Below are 20,858 nucleotides of genomic sequence, written 5' to 3'. Positions count from 1 at the left end.
CACACACACTAGCAGGAAGAATATCAAGATACCTTCACCCCAACTCCTTTTTCATAAATACTCAGTGAGACAGCAAAACAGTTTATAACCTAGCAATGACAATAACCCCAGCTTGTAATTAAGAGGGAGCTTGGTCACTGTTGGCAACTAGAAATTGTACCCAGGTGACCCAGTAGTGACTCAGGGCAAATTTCTCATAAGCACATCTAGTTCTTTATCAAAAATCCACTGAACTTGATTAGTTCAGCACCAGAAGAAATGTCATTTTTTTTGCTCCTCAAAATGCTGGATTTTATTCCCCAAAGCATTTTTTATGCTCATGCAGTGTAAACAGAGAACATCCTCACTTATGTGTATCCATCATTTTCCCCCCCGTGCTCCAATAGTTTTAAAAAAGATTGCCTTTCAGAATTCTGACATGTCTAGAACTAGGATGGGGCGGGGGGGGGGGACTTAATCCATGACCCATGAGTAATAAGCACTTGGTTACAAGAGGTGACTGGGCAGAGCATTGAAAAATTTTTCTATAACAGTGGCATAAAATTCTTAGAGAAATTGGCATGAATTTGTTGCCAGGCATATTCAAGCTGCAAAACAGAATCTCAGGGTTCTTCCCTATAAAGGAAGATGACAGCTCTACGAGCTGCAAACAGAGACTTCCAACTGCATGACAGAACCCTGGCCAAATCTCAGAGAGAGGTCTGAACAGGATTCTCAATGAACAAGAATACAGCTTCAGTTCCCTGCACAGCCCATTACCATAAGTAGCAGTATAGATAATTCTAGTCATACAGCATAACAGACTAGCTTTATGAAAAATTGCTTTTGAAAGTGTATCTTGTACACCTCTGTATTGCTCTATTAATGCATTATGATGCTAAGGAGTGTTCAATAGTCAATTCTTGAAAAAGTAGGTTTGGTTACTAAAACATGCTATAAGCACCTGTGTGAAAATTAAAATAATTTTTTCTAAAATAGAAAATTGACCATATCACTTATGACAACATGAATCTCAACCTTTTCCAACAAAAAGCAGATTTAAAAATTTTCCTTTTTCACTGGGTTTTGCCCTTCAGCCAAAACCTGAACCCTCAATTGTTTTCCCATTTAAACTTTCCCTATGGTCTTCCCCTTATTTTCCACAAAGTTCACTGTGTCTCTCCGAAAAATGCTTTTTTTCTCAAAACTTTCTGCACTACTAGTAATTCTAGTTTCCAGCTTGTCTGCTTTTATCCCTGTCCCCTCCCCAAAGAAAGCACACACTCTTGCTCTTCTCCCTTGTTCCTAGCCTTCATGGTCTCCTTGGCAACAATAAGCCTCAAATGTGAGCTAGAAATTGCTAGAAGGGGGATGGTTTAGTAGAATGTGTTCTCCTATGTGTGTCTCTCTCTCTTTCCGAGTCTGTGTATATATGAGTGTACACCTCAGACAGGCCCCAGTTCACTGTCAATTGTATAGCCTAAAACACTTTATTCTGTGCAAAAGGCTCCACACGTATATACCTCACTATATCCGTCTCACTTGCTCTAATCTATTTGCCAGGCCCCCCCTTCTTTACCCACTCCCTTGTACCATAAGACTTGCACTAAGCCTGTCTCTTGTGCTCCACTCCCACTCACTTGTGCCCATCAACTCACCTCCACCTTCAATTCCACCCCACAGCAAACTGAACCCTTACCACTCTTTTACCAAGCCCAGTCTCTGTTTCATTTGACCCTCTTGGATTGCAAGGTCTTTTGGAAAAGCTGCTCTCTGTTTGCAAAGGGGAAATATAATGAGCCAGAGTTCTCCCCAGTCCATTAACCTCCTCTTGCTTGTCACTCAGCAACAGTAGCCTCAAGCCCAACATTGCCAATTTCTGCTCCTGGCAACACAGCACAAGAGTGGGACACCAAACACCCAATAGGAGGAGTAAAGGATTTCGGGTATTGCACCATGGTGTACTACTGCACATCCAATCCGGCAGTAGTCTATCTGGGGCAAACAACAAAAGTTTAATGTTTGACAAATGTTGCAGGTCTTACCACTGTCCTCTGTTTGTTGGGCAGGAAGACTCTAACAGTAGGCTTCTGTGGAGATTTGGGGTTATTCCGTGACAAATCCGCCGGATTCTGATAAACGGAGAGGGAAGAAGGTGCTACAGAGAGACTAGAGGATGATGATGATGTAACAGTATCTGTTGACGCAGAACTAGAGACAGAGAAATCAGTTCCATTCCCCATGGATTCCAACAACTGCTGTTCCCTCTGCTGCAGTGCATCTAACTTGCTGGTGTATTCCTCATAGGCCTGTAGAGGGAATACCATTACTTAAAATACTGATCACCTGGACATACACTTCTCAGATATTTATAGCTTTTTAAGCTATACCTGAGTTGCAATCATTGAAACAGTTCCTGATCCACCCTCCAACAGAAGACATGTAGCAAAGATACGACAAAGCACCAAACAATGCAATCACAATTTCTGACTGATGGAACGGCCCTACTTTGCCACTCCCATTTGCCAACTTTTTCCTCTTTATGAAGTGTTTGTGAAAGCAATGTTTAGTTCCACCTTTTGTGTCACAGCACTTGCCTTTTAGTGCTAGAAATTCAAATATATGAGCCACAGAAAAGTAAGGGGAGCCCCTGTATGCACGGATCTCAATCTGCTAATTCACTTATCCACATATCAGGTCTGTGGGGCCCCAGTGCCCTCCCTCCCTGCGAACCACTTCTGGGGGGTCCTCTGAGCCCAGCAGAGGCCACATCATCCTAAGCCCAACAGCAGAAAAGACATTTTTAATGTCTTATAAGGCATTAGGAGACCCAGGGAAGTCCTCTGGGGCTTTCACTGCCCAATGCCTTCATAGAAAAACTGGATTTTTTTTTCCACTATTGGGCTCAGCCTGAGCCTGACAGAGGCCATGAATGGATATGAACCCTCCAGAAGTGAGGAAAGCAGAGCTGGGGGAAGGCATTCACCTGCATGCGCAGTTTCACTTAACCGCGGAGGGTTCTGGAATGGAAATCACGCAGATGCAAGGACACGTCTGCATTTCTAATTTGCTTTTTGCCACTTATTATTTAACATCTCCATTAGAGAAAGTTTGAGAGGCTGAGCCAGTCACTCCTACTATGCGATGTGGTGATTTTTATCTCCTCTTTTGCAACACTACTAGAAGATATATATTTTATACAGTCTCCAAAACTGGTACACCAAGAATGGTGATATTACTGTACAATTTAGCAAAGAACCACAGGTGCCTGGAAACCTGCTCTGATTGGAAAATTGCTAAATATAAAAGAGAAAACTACAAGTTGTAAAAGGTTTGGAGATGAGGGGAAAGTGGAAATTGTGTACAAATGCTCTGAACTATTATACTAAACAAAATTAAGTGAGGCAAATAAGATGGCGTTACATAAATCTAGCAAAAAGGCATAATTCCACTTTGCACATATATTTTAAATATAGTATTTTTTCTTCTCCTGCCTGGAGATTCTCTTTACAAAATTGCTGATTTTAATCCTGCATCTAGGAATCCTGCTCAAACTCCTCTGAAATAAGTAGGATTAAAGGTGGTAAAAGTGATTGGAGAATTGAAGCAATACTTCAGGAAACAGCCATATCAGAAGCAGAGTAGCAAATCATAGTAATTATTTTTCTAGTATGCCCCCTCCTTTTGCAAAACAGAACTCAAGTTATTTTTAAAATGTTTCCTGCATGTCTCAATTTGGTTCAAACTTAACACCTTCCACAACAGCCAGAATAAATAGATTTCTACTGTGAGTTCTGAGACTTATGTACTACTGTATATAGATATGACTGACACAGGGAGTTGATGTTGATCTTCATTTCACTATATTTAACAAAACATAAATCTAACTTTTATGGGTACAGATGATTAGACCACAAGAAAACACAAATACAGCATCCTTGAGGAAGATACAGAAAATGAAAGATAAAAAATGTGTGCCTGAATTTCATATAAAAAAACTGCTCATTAAGCCTAAGGTTTTTTTTAGTTGTCTAACAGATGAGATGAACAACATGTTTTTAAGGACTGTTTATGCAGATGAATGAAATATATTCCACACACATATTCCTGGGAATGGTTTTAAGTAATTCTCTATTTAACTGCTTTAAGCAGCTTAGATCAGATCAATAAGTGCCATGATTGCATTGACAAATGCACATCAGTTTTCTCCTCGGGACCTGCCACTGCAATGGCTCAATTCAGATGATGATTCTGCAAATCAGTTTAAAGAATTGTTAATTAACTACCTGCTTGTGTGCTCTTTCCTTCTCATCAACTCCTGTTTAGTAATAGCCAGGGCTGGGAACTCGAGTCAGTGTCTTGGACTCAAGTTGTGAAAATGCATGATTTTGGGTGATCTGGAGTTGTGCATGTGGATGACTCTAAAAAGACTCAAGTTAGGGCTCCCCTGACTCGACACTCATCCCCATGCATGCTGACTCAAAGTTTGCCTGTGTCTGGGTATGCTTGCTTATTGTTTTCACGGCGTGGAAAATCTCATGGGGCAAGCATTCCGACACGGCAAGCAGCAGGAAAGTTCCAGCCAGGAGGCAGGAAAGGGTTAATGTGAACAAGAGGGGGAGGCAGGACTGGGTTCTCTGTTCCCATAGCTGTTAAGAAGGAAGGAAGGGATGATCATTGGACAAAGGATGGGCATTCTCATATTTTCATTGGCTGAGAGAGGGCAGGAGGAGGAGCCATGGGGTATTCTTATCTTATGACTGGCTGAGAAGCCCAGGGAGAAGGAAAGGAGTTCACAGCTATCACACTTGCCAACCTCATGGAAAGAGAGAAGGAATTCTCATTGAATGACCGGCTGCAGGGGGACTACTTCTGAGTAGGGTTGCAAAGGATTGGGTCGTCCTGATAAGCCTCTCAGTTGCTGCACATGACTCTCCTCCCTCTTGCTGCTTCTGTTCCCGCTCTCTCAAGCCCCTCCCACCCTGTTTACAGATAAGCGGGGATAGCAGGGGAGTGAGTAAATAGAACTCTGACACACACTCACTCCCCAGCAGCAGCCCTAATTTTTCCACAGACGGCTTTTTAAATGGGGGGGGGGGGTGACCTGACAACTTGACTCAAGTCAAACCACCCTGGATTTTCCCATCCCTGGCAATAGACCTAGATTGCTGTGACATCTCAATATTTAAACTAGGATTAGCATTTGTCTCCCAAATCACGGTTTCTAATCACACTAAGCACAAACCACAGCTTGCCAGTTCAAATGTCATGACAAACTATGGAAAGCACTGAACAGAAAATCGAGGGAAGGAATGTGCATCTCATTCCTGATTTGTGGTCTGTTATCTCCCTAAAGCCTATATAACTTAATTCTGAGTCAGTCTCTTCAATTACTTCCCCTCAAAAAACATTCATTAATGCATGTTTTTCTTTAAAGTCTGAAGAAAAATGGGCTAAACATTACATGAATGCATTTATCAATCCTGTCTATTCTAATCCACACCAATTTACTTCAGTACTGTGGTCTAACCTATGGCTACCAATTCTGTATCTAGTTAGGAACTGTTTCCTTCAATGTGTCCAGACAGTGCTGCATGGCTACTGTAAGTATATAATACAGAATAGTCTTTTGGATTCTTAAATAGATTATGCCTACAGCTTCACCCTTGTCAGCTTTCATTGTCAATTCCTTAAAAGAGGTAATCAGATTTGTTAAGCATGACCTCCGCTTTACAAAGCTAGGCTAACTGTGTTTGACCAGACAGTACCTGTGCAAGTGTATTCTTCAGAGACCATCCGGAACATTACAATGACAATGGATTTCATATTTAAAATATCTTCACAACCCAAGAAGATCCTATTACAAGGTCTGCCTCCTTTTTATACTGCAATTGGTATAGCTCTTATAGTTTGTTAAAAGTGATATTCTTACTTTTTAACAAATTCTAAACGCAACTGAATTATGAAATCTTGTAAATTAACCAAAGGCATTTTCTAATCTCTTAACAAACAGACATTATTTTACACTTGGACAAGATGTGAAAAATATTATCTACTGTGACTCAGTGCTTACCTCTAAGTATATGGACGGTGGATTATGCTCTCCCCCAAACTTGTCCAGTAGGGCCTCTAGGTGCTCTTGCGTTAACTTAATCATCTGTTTGATATTCCACACCTAAAAATGAATATATATTTCAGTAACCATGGAAAATGTATTAGAAAGTTTCAAACTGTTAACAACGAAGTCTCATACTGAAGACCTGATGTAGCCAGAAGTCACCTCCCTTTATGTGGGTGAAGGTCCATCTGCCACTGCATGTACATGTCACACACCCCCCACACACACACTTGCCCAATTCTCATAACCTTCCATGCCTTGAAGTGGCTCACACAGTGAATCTGACAAATGACTACAGGCAGTGGAACAGTCCCATGAACAGCCTTCACTGCTCATGCTGCATATTGCGTGATGCTGACTAACTGCATGTGGTAAATCCACAATACCCAACACATAACCCAGTCCAGAGAATGTATAAATCTGTGCACATGATTTGTAGCCAGAGATTCCCAATAGGAAGCATTAAACAATTTCAACTGCACCTGCTTCCATCCTCTCCCACCAAAGCCAGCATGATCACTACTCTGTACTGAGTATAAAACTATTTATAGAAGACATACAAGAAGAATAGTAGCAATTACCAAAAGGACACCACCTAAGAATTTAAATATTTCCTCTTATACAAAAATCTACAATACATTTAATGTTCAGGCTATCACCTCAGAGGCTTAACCAACTGCCAGACTGCAGAGAGCAGTGCTGGTGACCTGCACCCAACATGATAACTTCAAGAGATTTTTCCCTTCAACCAAAACATTATAGTCAAGATGAAAGTGTTATTACTTTGCTATAGAAGGCTGCAAACCTAACTAAATTGTGAAAGTGTACATTATTTTAACAGAGCATTGGGAACACCCCTATTCACACCTTCCTCTCAAATGGGATCACTCAACTCCAAGAACCTACTTTCTCCTCCCAGACTAACAATCAAGAAGGTTCCAGGTCTTTTTACTGCATACCTCATACATTCAGTGCTGGACTTCATGGCAAAAATGTGGGCAATACCAAAATAAGACTCAGTGAAGTAGCCCTATAAGCTACTTCATAGTTAAGGCCTTTTTAAGATTTCCACAAGGTCTTCACATTCCACAGATTCTGGGTAGTTTTTTAAAAACCAGAAGTATGTGCAAGAAAAAACTGTTTACAGGTTTCGTATACTCAAGTAAATATAAGAAACATAAGAATAGCCCCACTGGATCAGGCCATAGGCTCATCTAGTCCAGCTTTCTGTATCACACAGCAGTCCACCAAATGCCCCAGGGAGCACACCAGATAACAAGAGACCTGCATCCTGGTGCCCTCCCTTGCATCTGGCATTCTGACATAGCCCGTTTCTAAAATCAGGACGTAGCACATACACATCATGGCTTGTAACCAGTAATGGATTTTTCCTCCAGAAACTTGTCCAATCCCCTTTTAAAGGCGTCCAGGCCAGATACCATCACTACATCCTGTGGCAAGGAGCTCCACAGAACAACCACACGCTGAGTAAAAAAATATTTTCTTTTGTCTGTTCTAACTCTCCCAACATTCAATTTTAGTGGATGTCCCCTGGTTCTGGTGTTATTTGAGAGTGTAAAGAGCAATTCTCTATCCACTCTGTCCACCCCCTGCATAATTTTGTATGTCTCAATCACGTCCCCCCTCAGGTGCTTTTTTTCTAGGCTGAAGAGGCCCAAACGCCATAGCCTTTCCTCATAAGGAAGGTGCCCCAGCCCAGAAATCATCTTAGTCGCTCTCTTTTGCATCTTTTCCATTTCCACTATGTCCTTTTTGAGATGCGGCGACCAGAACCGGACACAATACTCCAGGTGTGGCCTTACCATCGATTTGTACAATGGCATTATAATACTAGCCGTTTTGTTCTCAATACCCTTCCTAATGATCCCAAGCATAGAATTGGCCTTCTTCACTGCCGCCGCACATTGGGTCGACACTTTCATTGACCTGTCCACCACCACCCCAAGATCTCTCTCCTGATCTGTCACAGACAGCTCAGAACCCATCAGCCTATATGTGAAGTTTTGATTTTTTGCCCCAATGTGCATGACTTTACACTTACTGACATTGAAGCGCATCTGCCATTTCGCTGCCCATTCTGCCAGTCTGGAGAGATCCTTCTGGAGCTCCTCACAATCACTTCTGGTCTTCACCATTCGGAAAAGTTTGGTGTAGTCTCCAAACTTAGCCACCTCACTGCTCACCCCTGTCTCCAGGTCATTTATGAAGAGGTTGAAAAGCACCGGTCCCAGGACAGATCCTTGGGGCTTTTCACCTCTCCCCATTGTGAAAATTGCCCATTGACACCCACTCTCAGTTTCCTGGTCTTCAACCAGTAGGCCTATAGCTTCCCGGGTTCCCCCTCTTTCCCTTTTTAAATATTGGTGTGACATTTGCTATCCTCCAATCCTCTGGCACTGTGGACGTTTTGAGGGGCAAGTTGCATATTTTAGTCAAGAGATCAGCAACTTCATTCTTCAAATCCTTAATAACTCTTGGGTGGATGCCATCAGGGCCTGGTGACTCATTGACCTTTAATTTATCAATGAGGTCTGAAACATCTCTTTTAACCTCTATCTGACTTAATTCCTTGGTCAGGAGGGGCCGTTCGGGCAGTTTCATACAGATGGCCGAACAACATTCATGATGCCTGCTGCAGGCTGGAAGTGGTGTAATTAGATAGGAAGTGATGTCATTAAACAGGCCATAACCAAAATCAAGCATTTTTCTCACTTAGGAACTCATTAGCTGCAAATGACAGAAGAGAAAATACACAAATTTTGATCATACGAGGGTCGCCCAGAAAGTAATGCACCACATTTTTTTTCCTCAGCCTACAGTAATGGTACGAATGCGAAACTTTAGATATACATTATTTGAATTTTCAGGAGTGTGCACACAAATTTTTGGTTTCTTCAGACAGATAGCGTAGCTGCAGCAATGTTTCAAAATGGAGTCTGTAAGTGTTGTACGTTACAAGCAGTGCGTCTTCATTGAATTTCTCACTGCGGAGAAAGAAACTGTTGGGAACATTAACAAACGTTTGTGTATAGTTTATGGAGAATCTGCAGTCGACAGAAGTACGGTTAGTTGCTGGGCACAGAGGGTGAGACCATTAGAAGGTGATTCGGCAGAGCTCCAAGATTTGCAGCGTTCGGGGCGGTCATCCATGGCTGTCACACCTGACAAGACGCAGCTTGCTAATGTGCTCATTCGCGAGGACCGACGCATAACGACTAGGCAGTTGGCGCTGAAGCTGTCAATCAGCAAAGGAAGTGTGGATGCAATCATCCGTGCTCTTGATTACTCAAAAGTGTGTGCACGATGGGTTCTGCGCTGTCTTACGGTGCACCACAAATCTCTCAGAAAAAACATTTCTTCTGAGTTGCTGAAACGTTTTGAAGATGAGGGGGAAGCGTTCTTGTCCAGGATTGTGACAGGTGATGAAACCTGGGTTCACCATTTTGAGCCCGAAACAAAATGATAGTCGATGGAATGGCGTCATCCTCAATCTCCACAGAAGAAAAAATTCAAAGCAACTGCTTCCTCCAGTAAGGTCATGATCACTGTGTTTTGGGACTGTGAGGGTGTCATACTCATTGATGTGATGCCAAGAGGCAGCACCATTAATTCTGAAGCTTATGTGAAGACATTAACCAAACTCAAGAAGCGCTTCCAGCAACTTCGGCGCCATAACAACCCAGGTGAATGTTTGATTCAACATGATAACGCTCGGCCTCACACAAGTTTGAGGACTTCGGAACACATCACTAAACAGGGTTGGACTGTGTTACCCCATCCACCCTACAGCCCTGACCTAGCTCCCTCAGACTTCCACTTGTTTGGGCCATTAAAGGATGCCATTCACGGAAGACATTTTGAGGATGATGAAGAGGTGATTCGCACAGTGCAGAAATGGCTTCGTGACCAGAACAAGGAGTGGTACCGACAGGGCATACATGCCCTTGTGTCTCGCAGGAGGAAGGCCATAGAACTGGACGGAGATTACGTGGAAAAATAGGGAGTGTAGAAGAAACATCATTCTTTCTTGTGTGTAAGTTTCATTGTGTTCAATAAATAATTGTTGAAGAAAAAAAATGTGGTGCATTACTTTCTGGGCGACCCTCGTATTTCAAGATATGGGAGAGCCCAATTTTTGTGTGGGCTGCCCTTTAAGCAATAACATCTCAGCACTGCTCAGCAGCTGAGAGCCTGAGGGCTGGATAAAAAGCTTCCAAGGGCCACATCTGGCCCCCGGGCCTTATGTTTGACACCACTGTGTTAGAGAATAGTTTTATTTTTTTGCAGATTTCAGGGGTTTTTTCCACACAAAAATGAGAAAGGCAGAAAGTGGTGCTTTTGATATAACAAAAAAACCCACTTCTATCAATCAGGCAAGTGCAGGACAAGACAACTGATCAGCACAGTTCAGATATGAGTCTGATAGTATCTCCAGATAGATTACGTTGGGTTGTTGATCAGATAATTAAGGAAGCAAAAAAATCACTTAAACAGAGACCTGCATAAATATGGAAATGATTTGAAAAGAAATGCAACCTGTCTTTGGCTGCGATCCTAGACATGCTTACTAGGGAGTAAGTCCCATTAAACTCAATGGTACTTGGGTACTTCTCAGTAGCCATGCATAAAATGACATGGTTAGGTAACCTAAGTTAATGCAATTTTTTTGGTAAATGTTTTTTTCTGTAAATTCAGCTTGAATTCTGGCCCAAGCTCTACTCCACTGATATGGAAAACATTTAAAGAAAAGTCAGAAAAAAGTTGTCAGTATATAGCCATAAAAGTGAATATTTCAGAGCTGTTTACAACAGTAGATTGACAAACTTTGTTACTGGTGTCTTAACACAGTTCTGTGATCCATAGGATGACCTTCATCAGGGACCTTAGGAAGCAGCTACCAATTTAGGAAATTAGTAGTACCTGTACCAATGAACCAGGTTACTTATCCCAACCACTTCTCCTAACCTGATCTAATGGCTCATCTGAGCAAACGAATATAACTGCAAAGTAAAGACAAGGGGGGGGGGGGTAACCAGCATTCCCTGTACTTTTCACAGAAATTATGCAGTCCTAATGTGTGGCAGCAGCTCCAGTGCACTCAGTGTTGCATTTGGGGAAATGATACAGACCTGTACTTTAACAGGCTACCCAGACACCCGTGCATAAGTGATCCCACAGATAAGTCGAGGGCAGGTCTCCAGCAAAAAATCATGGAATTTTCTATGACTCTCAGATAAGTCAGGGGTTAAACTTAGGGGGGTATCTGACTATAGTTTTGTCTGATTTTACCCAAGGTCAGACCCCGAAAAATAACCTACCACTAATTGCTACCCAAGAACTGTAGTCTCTAATTTATTAAAAACATAGTTAAAGATCATAAGATACATTTTTATTCTTTTTAAATTCTGGTCTTCACCACCTTTTTGTAAACACTATCAGAGTAAGTGCACTGTAAACAACAAACCAGTAGAACAGTGGTTCCCAACCTCGTATTCATGTACTCCCAGGGACACTCAACAGGACCTTTAGGGGTACTTGAAAAAGAATGGAATAATGGCAGAAAAAGGCAGGTAGTGCTCCAGAATGCCTTGCAAGGACCAGCAAGGCAGGAAGGGAGACAGCTAGTTGGCTGTGAAAGCCCCACTAATAGCTACTTTTTGGTCATCAATTCATGTATGAGCCAGTGATTGAAAACCAGCACAGTAAAAAAGCTGAAACATAATATGGAAAGTGATCAATCACCAAGAATTTCTCAGGACACTTCTGGTGCAAAACAGTGCAAAGGCAGCCTTCTGTTCTTCAAACAGATGAAAAGAGAAAATGTGATGAATACATGAAGTCTGGGTTTTCATAAAGAGGAGATGATTATTACAAACATTTTGCTAATATGACTGGAATTTCCCAGGAAAGTTATTATAGAAACAAATGCATTGCTTCTAATGAGCTTGCTTTAGTAAGAAACTTTTCAGAGTTGAAAGGCTCTGCCCTCTGATTGACCAGGAGATACGGCAAAGTGATAATTTGAGCTTGATTACTTGGCAAAAATTTTAAGTATCTATGGTACTTTTATATGCTGCTCTGTATATGATAGCAAATGGAACTTATCCTGGGTAAGAGTGGGTAGGATTGCAGCGTAGGATTGTTAAAATTTTCCTGCTTGATGATGTTACTTCCGGTCATAACATCACTTCCGGTGGGTCCTGACAGATTCTCATTCTAAAAAGTAGGTCCCAGTGCTAAAAATGTGAGAACCACTGACTTAGAGGGAACACTGGGGGTAACTAGTAAAACACGAGGAAGGCTATGCTAAGCCTAGGGGAAAAGAATAAAAAACAGGCTGAGGAAAAGTATTAGGGACCGCTGAAAAGAAAAAGAGGCATGGGTCAGAGGATACAGACCAATCATTTTCAACCACTGTGCCATGGCACACAAGTGTGCCACGAATGGTCCACAGCAGTGCTTTTTTTGTAAATAAAAAGGTGTAGGAACTCACAACTTGTTAATCTTTTATTTATTTATTTATTCATTTATTCATTAACCATTTTTTATTGGAGAAATAAAATATTTTTTATGTGCTTCCCCCCTAAAGATGAACTTACTTCTGAGTACACATGCATTGGATTGGCTGTCAATCTCCACATCCCCTTCCCCCTAGCTATTTTTTCTACACATGGGGAAAAATACTGTACAGGTGCACTTGTAGCGTGTAGTATGTAGTGTGGCACTACTTCAAGGAGAGGAAGCAGTGAATGGATTCTGGAAAATGGCTTACATGAGTTCCATGTAATAAAATTACTCTAAGCAACTGTAGGAGTAAGAACAAAAACAGAATTCTTACATGAGAGGGGTCCTTAGGTACACATAGAAACAGCAACGTTTGCAAACAAGCGATTAAATATGATTTAATTCAGGTATCAGAATACTCTGTGTCTTTGGGAAGACGCTTGGCATGCAATTGTATGTTCTCTGCTGCCCTGAGCAGCTGCTTTGCACTGCTGGAGAGGAGCTGCAAACACTGGCTGGCGGAGGGCATACTTGTGGGGGAAGGATGAGGAGGATCTCTGGCAAGGCTGGACAGCACGTTGTACACACGTAGAATCCCTTTTCACCTGCCCTTAGCATGTGAAAACAGGTGCAGATATATATCTCTGCCAGGATTAAGAGCCCAATCCTAGGTATGTCTACTCTGAAGTAAGTCTTGTTCTAGTCAATGGAGCTTACTACCAGGAAAGTGCCTAGGATTGCAGCCTAAGAGCCCAATCCTATGCATATCTACTCAGAAGTCCACTTTAGTAAATGGGGCTTACTGTGGACAGGAGTGCAGCCTCAGAGCCCCTCCTGTGCCTGTCTACTCAGAAGTCAGTCCCACTAGAGGCAGTGGGGCTTCCTCCCAGGAAAGTGTGGAGAGGACTGCAGCCACAGAGCCCTTCCTCTGTCTGTCTACTCAGGCTGCAAGGCTATGACACTTTCCTGGGAGTAAGCCCCATTGAACACAATGGGACTTACTTCTGAGTAGACAGGCTTGGGCTCTCAGGCTGCAAGGTTATGCACCCTTTCCCAGGAGCAAGCCCCATTGAGCACAATGAGACATACTTCTGAGTAGACACGCCTAGGCTTGTGCTGCAGATTGGCACGGGGGCTGCACCAGCCAGCTTCCTTCCCCTCCTTCTCCGCCAAGCCAGTACCTGGGCGTTCCATGGGTGCCGCAGCCCGTCTCCCTGGCTGGCTGGCTGTCCGTCCGTCCTCCTCCTCGGCGTTGGCGTGTGTCCCCCGCGCCCTCCACCGGCTTGGAAGCTGCGCTGGGAAGCAGAGCACGGGGGGAGGGGAGGCAGGCTGGGCTCAGGCGAGAGCTTGGAGATGGGGCAGGAGGGGGTCGTTGTGCGGTCAGGCAGGGGCCCGCCCACCCTGCACTCCCCAGCACCTACCCAGCTAATGCCTCTGTTTTGCTCCCCCCCTCCTGGAATGCCTCCAAAGGGGAGGGGCCCCTGCAAAAAGGTGTGGAACTCCATCCCCCCGTGTTCCATTAGAAAAAAAGCCCTGGTCCACAGGTATGCCACAGGAATTTGGGGAGGGTCATTTATTTGTAGGGCCAATGGGGGATGTGAGCCCTCCACTGGCAGCATGGTGTGCCTTGTGAATTGTCAAAAACCTGATGGTGTGCCTTGACAATTTTAGTGCCTTATCAGTATGCTATATGAAAAGGGTTGAAAATCACTGATATATACTGTGGGGAGCAGGAAGAGAGGCAGAATATGACAAAAAACCAGTTTCTTCCAGGAAGAAGTAAAAAAATCTGAACTATGGAATCATCGTATTTTTACATGGTATCACACTATTTTTACATCACGAAACATGTAAACAAGGCTTACTCTGAGCTTTGTTATCTTCACTAAACTCTTAAATTTACAAGACATTCACATACACACTAGTAATTCTCAGTATTATATATTCTAGAAATTAGTGAATAAGGGGATTTATTTCAACTAACAGCTAGAGCAGCATTGAGACTTGGATCTGAGATTTTAAAAAAAAAACTCCCCTGTCTGCACTAAAATTGCCATTACCCTTAGAAAGGAAGTTTCCATTGGTACTGAAGGCCTGCCTGCCAAGGGTAACAGCAGCTTCAGGTAAACATCTTCACTAGAACTAATGGGACAGGGAAAGGGTTAAAGACCACCTCTCAACTCATCACAGTCCTCATCCTACACCCTTCTCCGCATGGTTGCTACTGAGAAAAAGACAATGGAGGGTCAAATTAGATCTTGAACTTGGTATGTACAGGTCCAGCCTATTTATACACTGATTTTTTATACATGGATGTGACTCCACAGGAATGGCCCCTGCAAATGACAAGGAATGTGCTGATCCCTGGAAAGGGGGAAAAATGTATCCCTTTAAAACCAGTTTAAAAAACTGAACACTCCTTTAACAATAGCCTCCTTAATGAGAGGGGGGGGGCAGCTGGCTGACAATCCATCAATCCTTCTCTCTTCAGGCAGCTTCAGTCCAAGACCCCTCCCTTCCCTCTGAGCACATGAAAGATACTTTGCATTGGTGAAGGGAGGGGCCAGAGTGAAGCATTTCTAAGCACCTTGAGAGAGACTGATTGTTGGATTCAGGGTTTTTTTCTAATGGATCGTACCAGAATGGCGTTCAGACACCTTTTTAATGCACCTTTTTGATGGGCTTCCCCAGCAACAAGCAGCCTCCGCGCTCCGTTCTGCCTACCAGTCCTGGGCCTCCCTCCCTCCCTCCCCTCGAAAGTGCAGCCACTGAACGAGGGTCCCCCCAGCCTCTCCCGCCCAGCCCAGCACAACCGCCCCATAGGGCTCCTCTTCTCCCCCCACCCCATCCTTTCCCAGGCAGGCTTCCTCCTGCACCAGGCAACTCTGGCTGACAAGTGTGAGGGCGAAGTGAGCCCCATTGACTCTAATGGGACTGACTTCTGAGGAGACAGGCAGAGGAGGGGCTCTGAGGTTGCAGTCCTCTCCACACTTTCCTGGGAGGAAGCCCCACTGCCTCTAATGGGACTGACTTCTGAGGAGACAGGCAGAGGAGGGGCTCTGAGGCTGCAGTCCTCTCCACACTTTCCTGGGAGTGAGCCCCACTGCCTCTACTGGAACTGACTTCTGAGGAGAAGGCAGAGGAGGGGCTCTGAGGCTGCAGTCCTCTCCACACTTTCCTGGGAGGAAGCCCCACTGCCTCTAATGGGACTGACTTCTGAGTAGACAGGCAGAGGAGGGGCTCTGAGGTTGCAGTCTAGTCCACACTTTCCTGGGAGCAAGCCCCACTGCCTCTAATGGATCTGACTTCTGAGTAGACAGGCAGAGGAGGGTCTCTGAGGTTGCAGTCCTCTCCACACTTTCCTGGGAGGAAGCCCCATTGACTCTAATGGGACTGACTTCTGAGGAGACAGGCACAGGATTGGGCCCTGAGGCTGCCATCCTATCCACAGTAAGCCCCATTTACTAAAGTGGACTTCTGAGTAGACATGCATAGGATTGGGCTCTTAGGCTGCAATCCTAGGCACTTTCCTGGGAGTAAGCTCCATTGACTAGAACAAGACTTACTTCAGAGTAGACATACCTAGGATTGGGCTCTTAATCCTGGCAGAGATATATATCTGCACCTGTTTTCACATGCTAAGGGCAGGTGAAAAGGGATTCTACGTGTGTACAACGTGCTGTCCAGCCTTGCCAGAGATCCTCCTCATCCTTCCCCCACAAGCATGCCCTCCGCCAGCCAGCGTTTGCAGCTCCTCTCCAGCAATGCACAGCTCAGGGCAGCAGAGAACATACAATTGCATGCCAAGCGTCTTCCCAAAGACACAGAGTATTCTGATACCTGAATTAAATCATATTTAATCGCTTGTTTGCAAACGTTGCTGTTTCTGTATGCACCTAAGGACCCCTCTCATGTAAGAATTCCTTTTTTGTTCTTACTCCCACAGTTGCTTAGAGTAATTTTACTACATGGAACTCATGTAAGCCATTTTCCGGAATCCATTCACTGCTTCCTCTCCTTGAAGTAGTGCCACACTACATACTACACGCTACAAGTGCACCTGTACAGTATTTTTTTTCCATGTGTAGAAAAAGTAACTAGGGGGAAGGGGATGTGGAGATTGACAGCCCAATCCTACGCATGTCTACTCAGTTCATCTTTAGGGGGGAAGCACATAAAAATATTTTATTTCTCCAATAAAAAAATGGTTTTTAAATAAATAAATAAATAAATAAATAAAGGTTAACGAGTTGTGAGTTCCTGCACCCCTTTTTTTTTTAAAAAAAACAAAAAAGCACTGGTTGGATTGTGTTCTTAATGACTCTTATCTTACATCACAAAGATCAGCAAGGCTGTTTTAAAATCATTGGATTAAGGAAACTTTGTTTTTTAAATTGATTTGCTATAGTGCATTTTTTGCCATCCAGTGCTTGGAAGGGAACCTATGCAAATGATTAGTCTCAACCTGTAGTTTGACTCTTGAAATCTGGCACAAAGGTGATATAAGGGTTCCTTCGCTGATCTTAATGATCACAATGGAACATAGGGCCCAAGCCATTCTAGCCTGTATCCCAAACACAAGAGGAAACAGCATGGATACTGGAGAACCAACATGTTGGCGTTCCAGAAACCAATGCTGCCTCCACACACACACACACACACACACACACAGGATACAGAGTGTCATTGCATGGCACCAGTTCAACATCCAAACTGTTTTCAAGAAAACTCATCATATGCTGAATGTAGCTGTAGCTGCATGCATGCACACAGAAGTGTGGTATTTTGTACAAGCTTAAACCGAGGGCCTTTCAATTGGCTTTGCTTATACAGATTTATAGTTGAGCCTTATAGTCAGTTCTATGTTTTGTTAAATATTTATACCCTACTCTGTCTCATCTCGAAGACACAAGATGGCAAGCACTAAAATTTAGGAAGACAATCCCCTTTTAACAAAAGCCAGGATAACAAAAATTCAGATACTGAGCAGGCCAAATGCCTTCTGGAACACACACATTTTCACTTTGCTCCAAAATGCTGTTACTGAAGGGGCTAAGTGAATCTCCAAGGGCACAGAGTTCTATAACCTGAGGGCTGTCAAAGAGAAAGTCTGTTGAAACGAATTACATCTCTGACAGTGGCAGGACCTCACCATCATAGAACACCTGACAAAGAGGCCAGGATTATATGGGAAGAGATAGTACTTTAAGTATTCTGGTTCCAACCGGTTTAGAGCTTTGAAAGTGACAGCCGACATTCTGAACAAGGCCCAGAAACTAATCAGAAACCACTGAAGGTAGCACAGTGATTGAGCCAACTTGCTGCAGAAAACCAGATCTGGTTAGAACTTCAGGTGGAGCAAAATGCAACAGCTAAAATTTTCAGAGACAGCTTCCAAGCACAGCATGTTACTGTAATTGAATTGCAGTCTAGGCTGGTGCATCAAAAGTAGTCTTAGCCAGTGCCTGGTCATCCAGGAGTGTGATCAAATGGTGGTCCTGATTTTTCAAGGAGCGTTACAACCACATTTAAAACACGATGAGTAATGATTTCTAGAGCAGTGGTTCTAGTAACCCAGAAAGTTTCTGTCTTGTCTAGATTAAGTCACAACCCACCTTTTTTCTGAAGACAAGTCTTTATATATTCTCCGGTAATTATGTCTGACTACATGTAAATGCAATAATTGGGTATTATTTCCCAATTTATTCCTGCATCCACTTCCCTCTCCTTTCCTTGAATTAATTTTCAGATCATTAGCACCTAGGAGTGGAGACCTGATTTGGACAGCACTATGCACCTGAGTGGAAGTATATAACAATCCCTTTTAGTTACCAACTTGGATTAGGTAACACTACCCAAACAGCCATCCAAATATTATTAAACACACTTTGAACAAATGATACTTCCTTTAAGCATAACAAAAGTTATTACACCAATTACAAGTATTTCAATTACAGTGTAAAAAAAATTACAGGAAAAAAATTAGAACACTGAAATGTAACAGCTAAATGGCAATATTTCTTTCAGGGCTATTATTTGCTTCAAAGGTATCATCTAAGTCAATGGTTGGCAAACGATGTCATTTTCAATTGATAACACTGCTAGATTGATCAGACATTCCTCAAGCTGTGTCAACTGCAGGCAATTCTTTCCAATGGACAATATACTGAGGGCTCTTGGCCCCTCCACAATAGTCAGTCTGCACCCAATATTTCATCACCACTTGTTTGAGTGAGTGTGTGTGTGTTTAGGCATGAAGAGTGACTACAAGACAATTGGTGGATTGCTCAATATCTAAAGTATTAAGCTGAACACAGCCCACCAGCCAAGTATGGGCAATCTTATCAGGGCTTGACAAACCACCTGGTTTTTGTGCCAAAATGATGGATGAAAAAAAGAACAGAGGGGTGGGGTATGGAGAGTGTCAACCACCTGGCCATTATACATGATTGGTGCATTTAGTACCTGGTGGGTCATTAGTTACACAGGTCTACCCAAGAAAACACACATAAACACGTTTTCTTCTATAGCATTTGTCCTATGTGGTGGCTGGGTCCACCACCAAAACACACGTACACACACAAAAATCCTTTTTGACCTTTATAGGCCTTAACCAAGGCAGGAAATGTATATATTTCAGGCCAATAAGTGCTAGACACCTCTATTAAGTAGGCATGCCAAATATCAGATACACAACATAATTCTTATCTTCCACCAAGAAAGCAAAAGGACTGGAATCCTAGGTTCAATCAGAATAAAGGAACTGTATCCGTATTCATTGTCCAAACAATCCACCCACAGCCTCAAAACAAAAGCTTAGCTGAACTTTCTTGAAAGGCAAATTAAGGAGAGAAACAAGAAACAATTGCATCATTTCACAATCCTGAGCTGCCTGGAGCTGCGGGCGGCTCCACAAAGGGCTCCCATAAGAACAGCCCCACTGGATCAGGCCATAGGCCCATCTAGTCCAGCTTCCTGTATCTCACAGCGGCCCACCAAATGCGTCAGGGAGCACACCAGATAACAATAGACCTCATTCTGGTGCCCTCCCTTGCATCTGGCATTCTGACATAGCCCATTTCTAAAATCAGGAGATTGCATATACACATCATGGCTTGTAACCAGTAATGGATTTTTCCTCCAGAAACTTGTCCAATCCCCTTTTAAAGGCGTCTAGGCCAGATACCATCACCACATCCTGTGGCAAGGAGTTCCACAGACAAACCACACGCTGAGTAAAGAAATATTTTCTCTTGTCTGTTCTAACCCGCCCAACACTCAATTTTAGTGGATGTCCCCTGGTTCTGGTATTATGTGAGAGGGTAAAGAGCATCTCCCTATCCACTCTGTCCATCCCCTGCATAATTTTGTATGTCTCAATCATGTCCCACCTCAGGCGTCTCTTTTCTAGGCTGAAGAGGCCCAAACGCCGTAGCCTTTCCTCATAAGGAAGGTGCCCCAGCCCCGTAATCATCTTAGTCGCTCTGTTTTGCACCTTTTCCATTTCCACTATGTCTTTTTTGAGATGCAGTGACCAGAACTGGACGCAATACTCCAGGTGTGGCCTTACCATCGATTTGTACAACGGCATTATAATATTAGCCGTTTTGTTCTCCGTACCTTTTCTAATGATCCCAAGCATAGAATTGGCCTTCTTTACTGCTGCCGCACATTGGGTCGACACTTTCATCTAGAGCCTCCCGCGCTACCGTGGGAGGCTCCACAGGAAAAGCAGATGTTCGTCCCCTTCCCCCAAGTAAGGGAAGCAATCCTGCAATGGGACTACTGACTTTAGCGGCGAATGTTTGGTCGCCGCTAAAGTGAAGGCGCTCATGTAGGGTGAGCAGTCCTACCCGAGCGCTCTGGATCCTGCGGAGCTCGGCTCCACGGACCCGCTTCTCCCCCACCCCCGGGAACGCCCCCAACCATGCCTCCCCCATCCCTGGAACGCCTCCCCCACATCTCTGGGAATGCCCCCATTCCCCGTTCCGCAGCCTGGTGGTCGCAGGCACTGCCAAGCTGTAGAAAGCAGGCGCCCACCAGGCGGTGGCTCAGTGCCTTACGGCACGTTTGCGACTGTGGTCCACGCTGTGGAGGCGTGCCGCAGACCACAGGACTGGGCTCACAATTAGCTCACTGATCCTTAAAAACAGCACTACAAAAGGAAAAAAAACTGCTGCAGGTAGACTAAAAGATATGCATATAGTACATACTGCTGCATTGGGCTACTAGCAGT

The 20,858-nt window shown here is 43.7% G+C and overlaps 1 protein-coding gene across 2 annotated transcripts in view; it reads right to left on the bottom strand.

Annotated features, from left to right (window-relative positions):
* Nucleotides 1-20,858, bottom strand: part of BRAF (B-Raf proto-oncogene, serine/threonine kinase) — a 62,313-nt gene that overhangs the window by 37,136 nt on the left and 4,319 nt on the right. For both annotated transcript variants that reach the window (XM_066633417.1, XM_066633418.1), the window contains exons 2-3: nt 6,053-6,154; nt 2,025-2,288 (exon numbers count right to left, since the gene is read on the bottom strand). In XM_066633417.1, the coding sequence (XP_066489514.1) occupies nt 2,025-2,288; nt 6,053-6,154 (366 nt within the window). The remainder of the gene's footprint in view (nt 1-2,024; nt 2,289-6,052; nt 6,155-20,858) is intronic.

This window comes from Tiliqua scincoides, chromosome 7 (assembly GCF_035046505.1).
Source record: "Tiliqua scincoides isolate rTilSci1 chromosome 7, rTilSci1.hap2, whole genome shotgun sequence".
Classification (NCBI taxonomy): domain Eukaryota; kingdom Metazoa; phylum Chordata; class Lepidosauria; order Squamata; family Scincidae; genus Tiliqua; species Tiliqua scincoides.
Note: the sequence above shows the minus strand (reverse complement) of the source record. Positions and strands in the feature narration are given on the sequence as shown.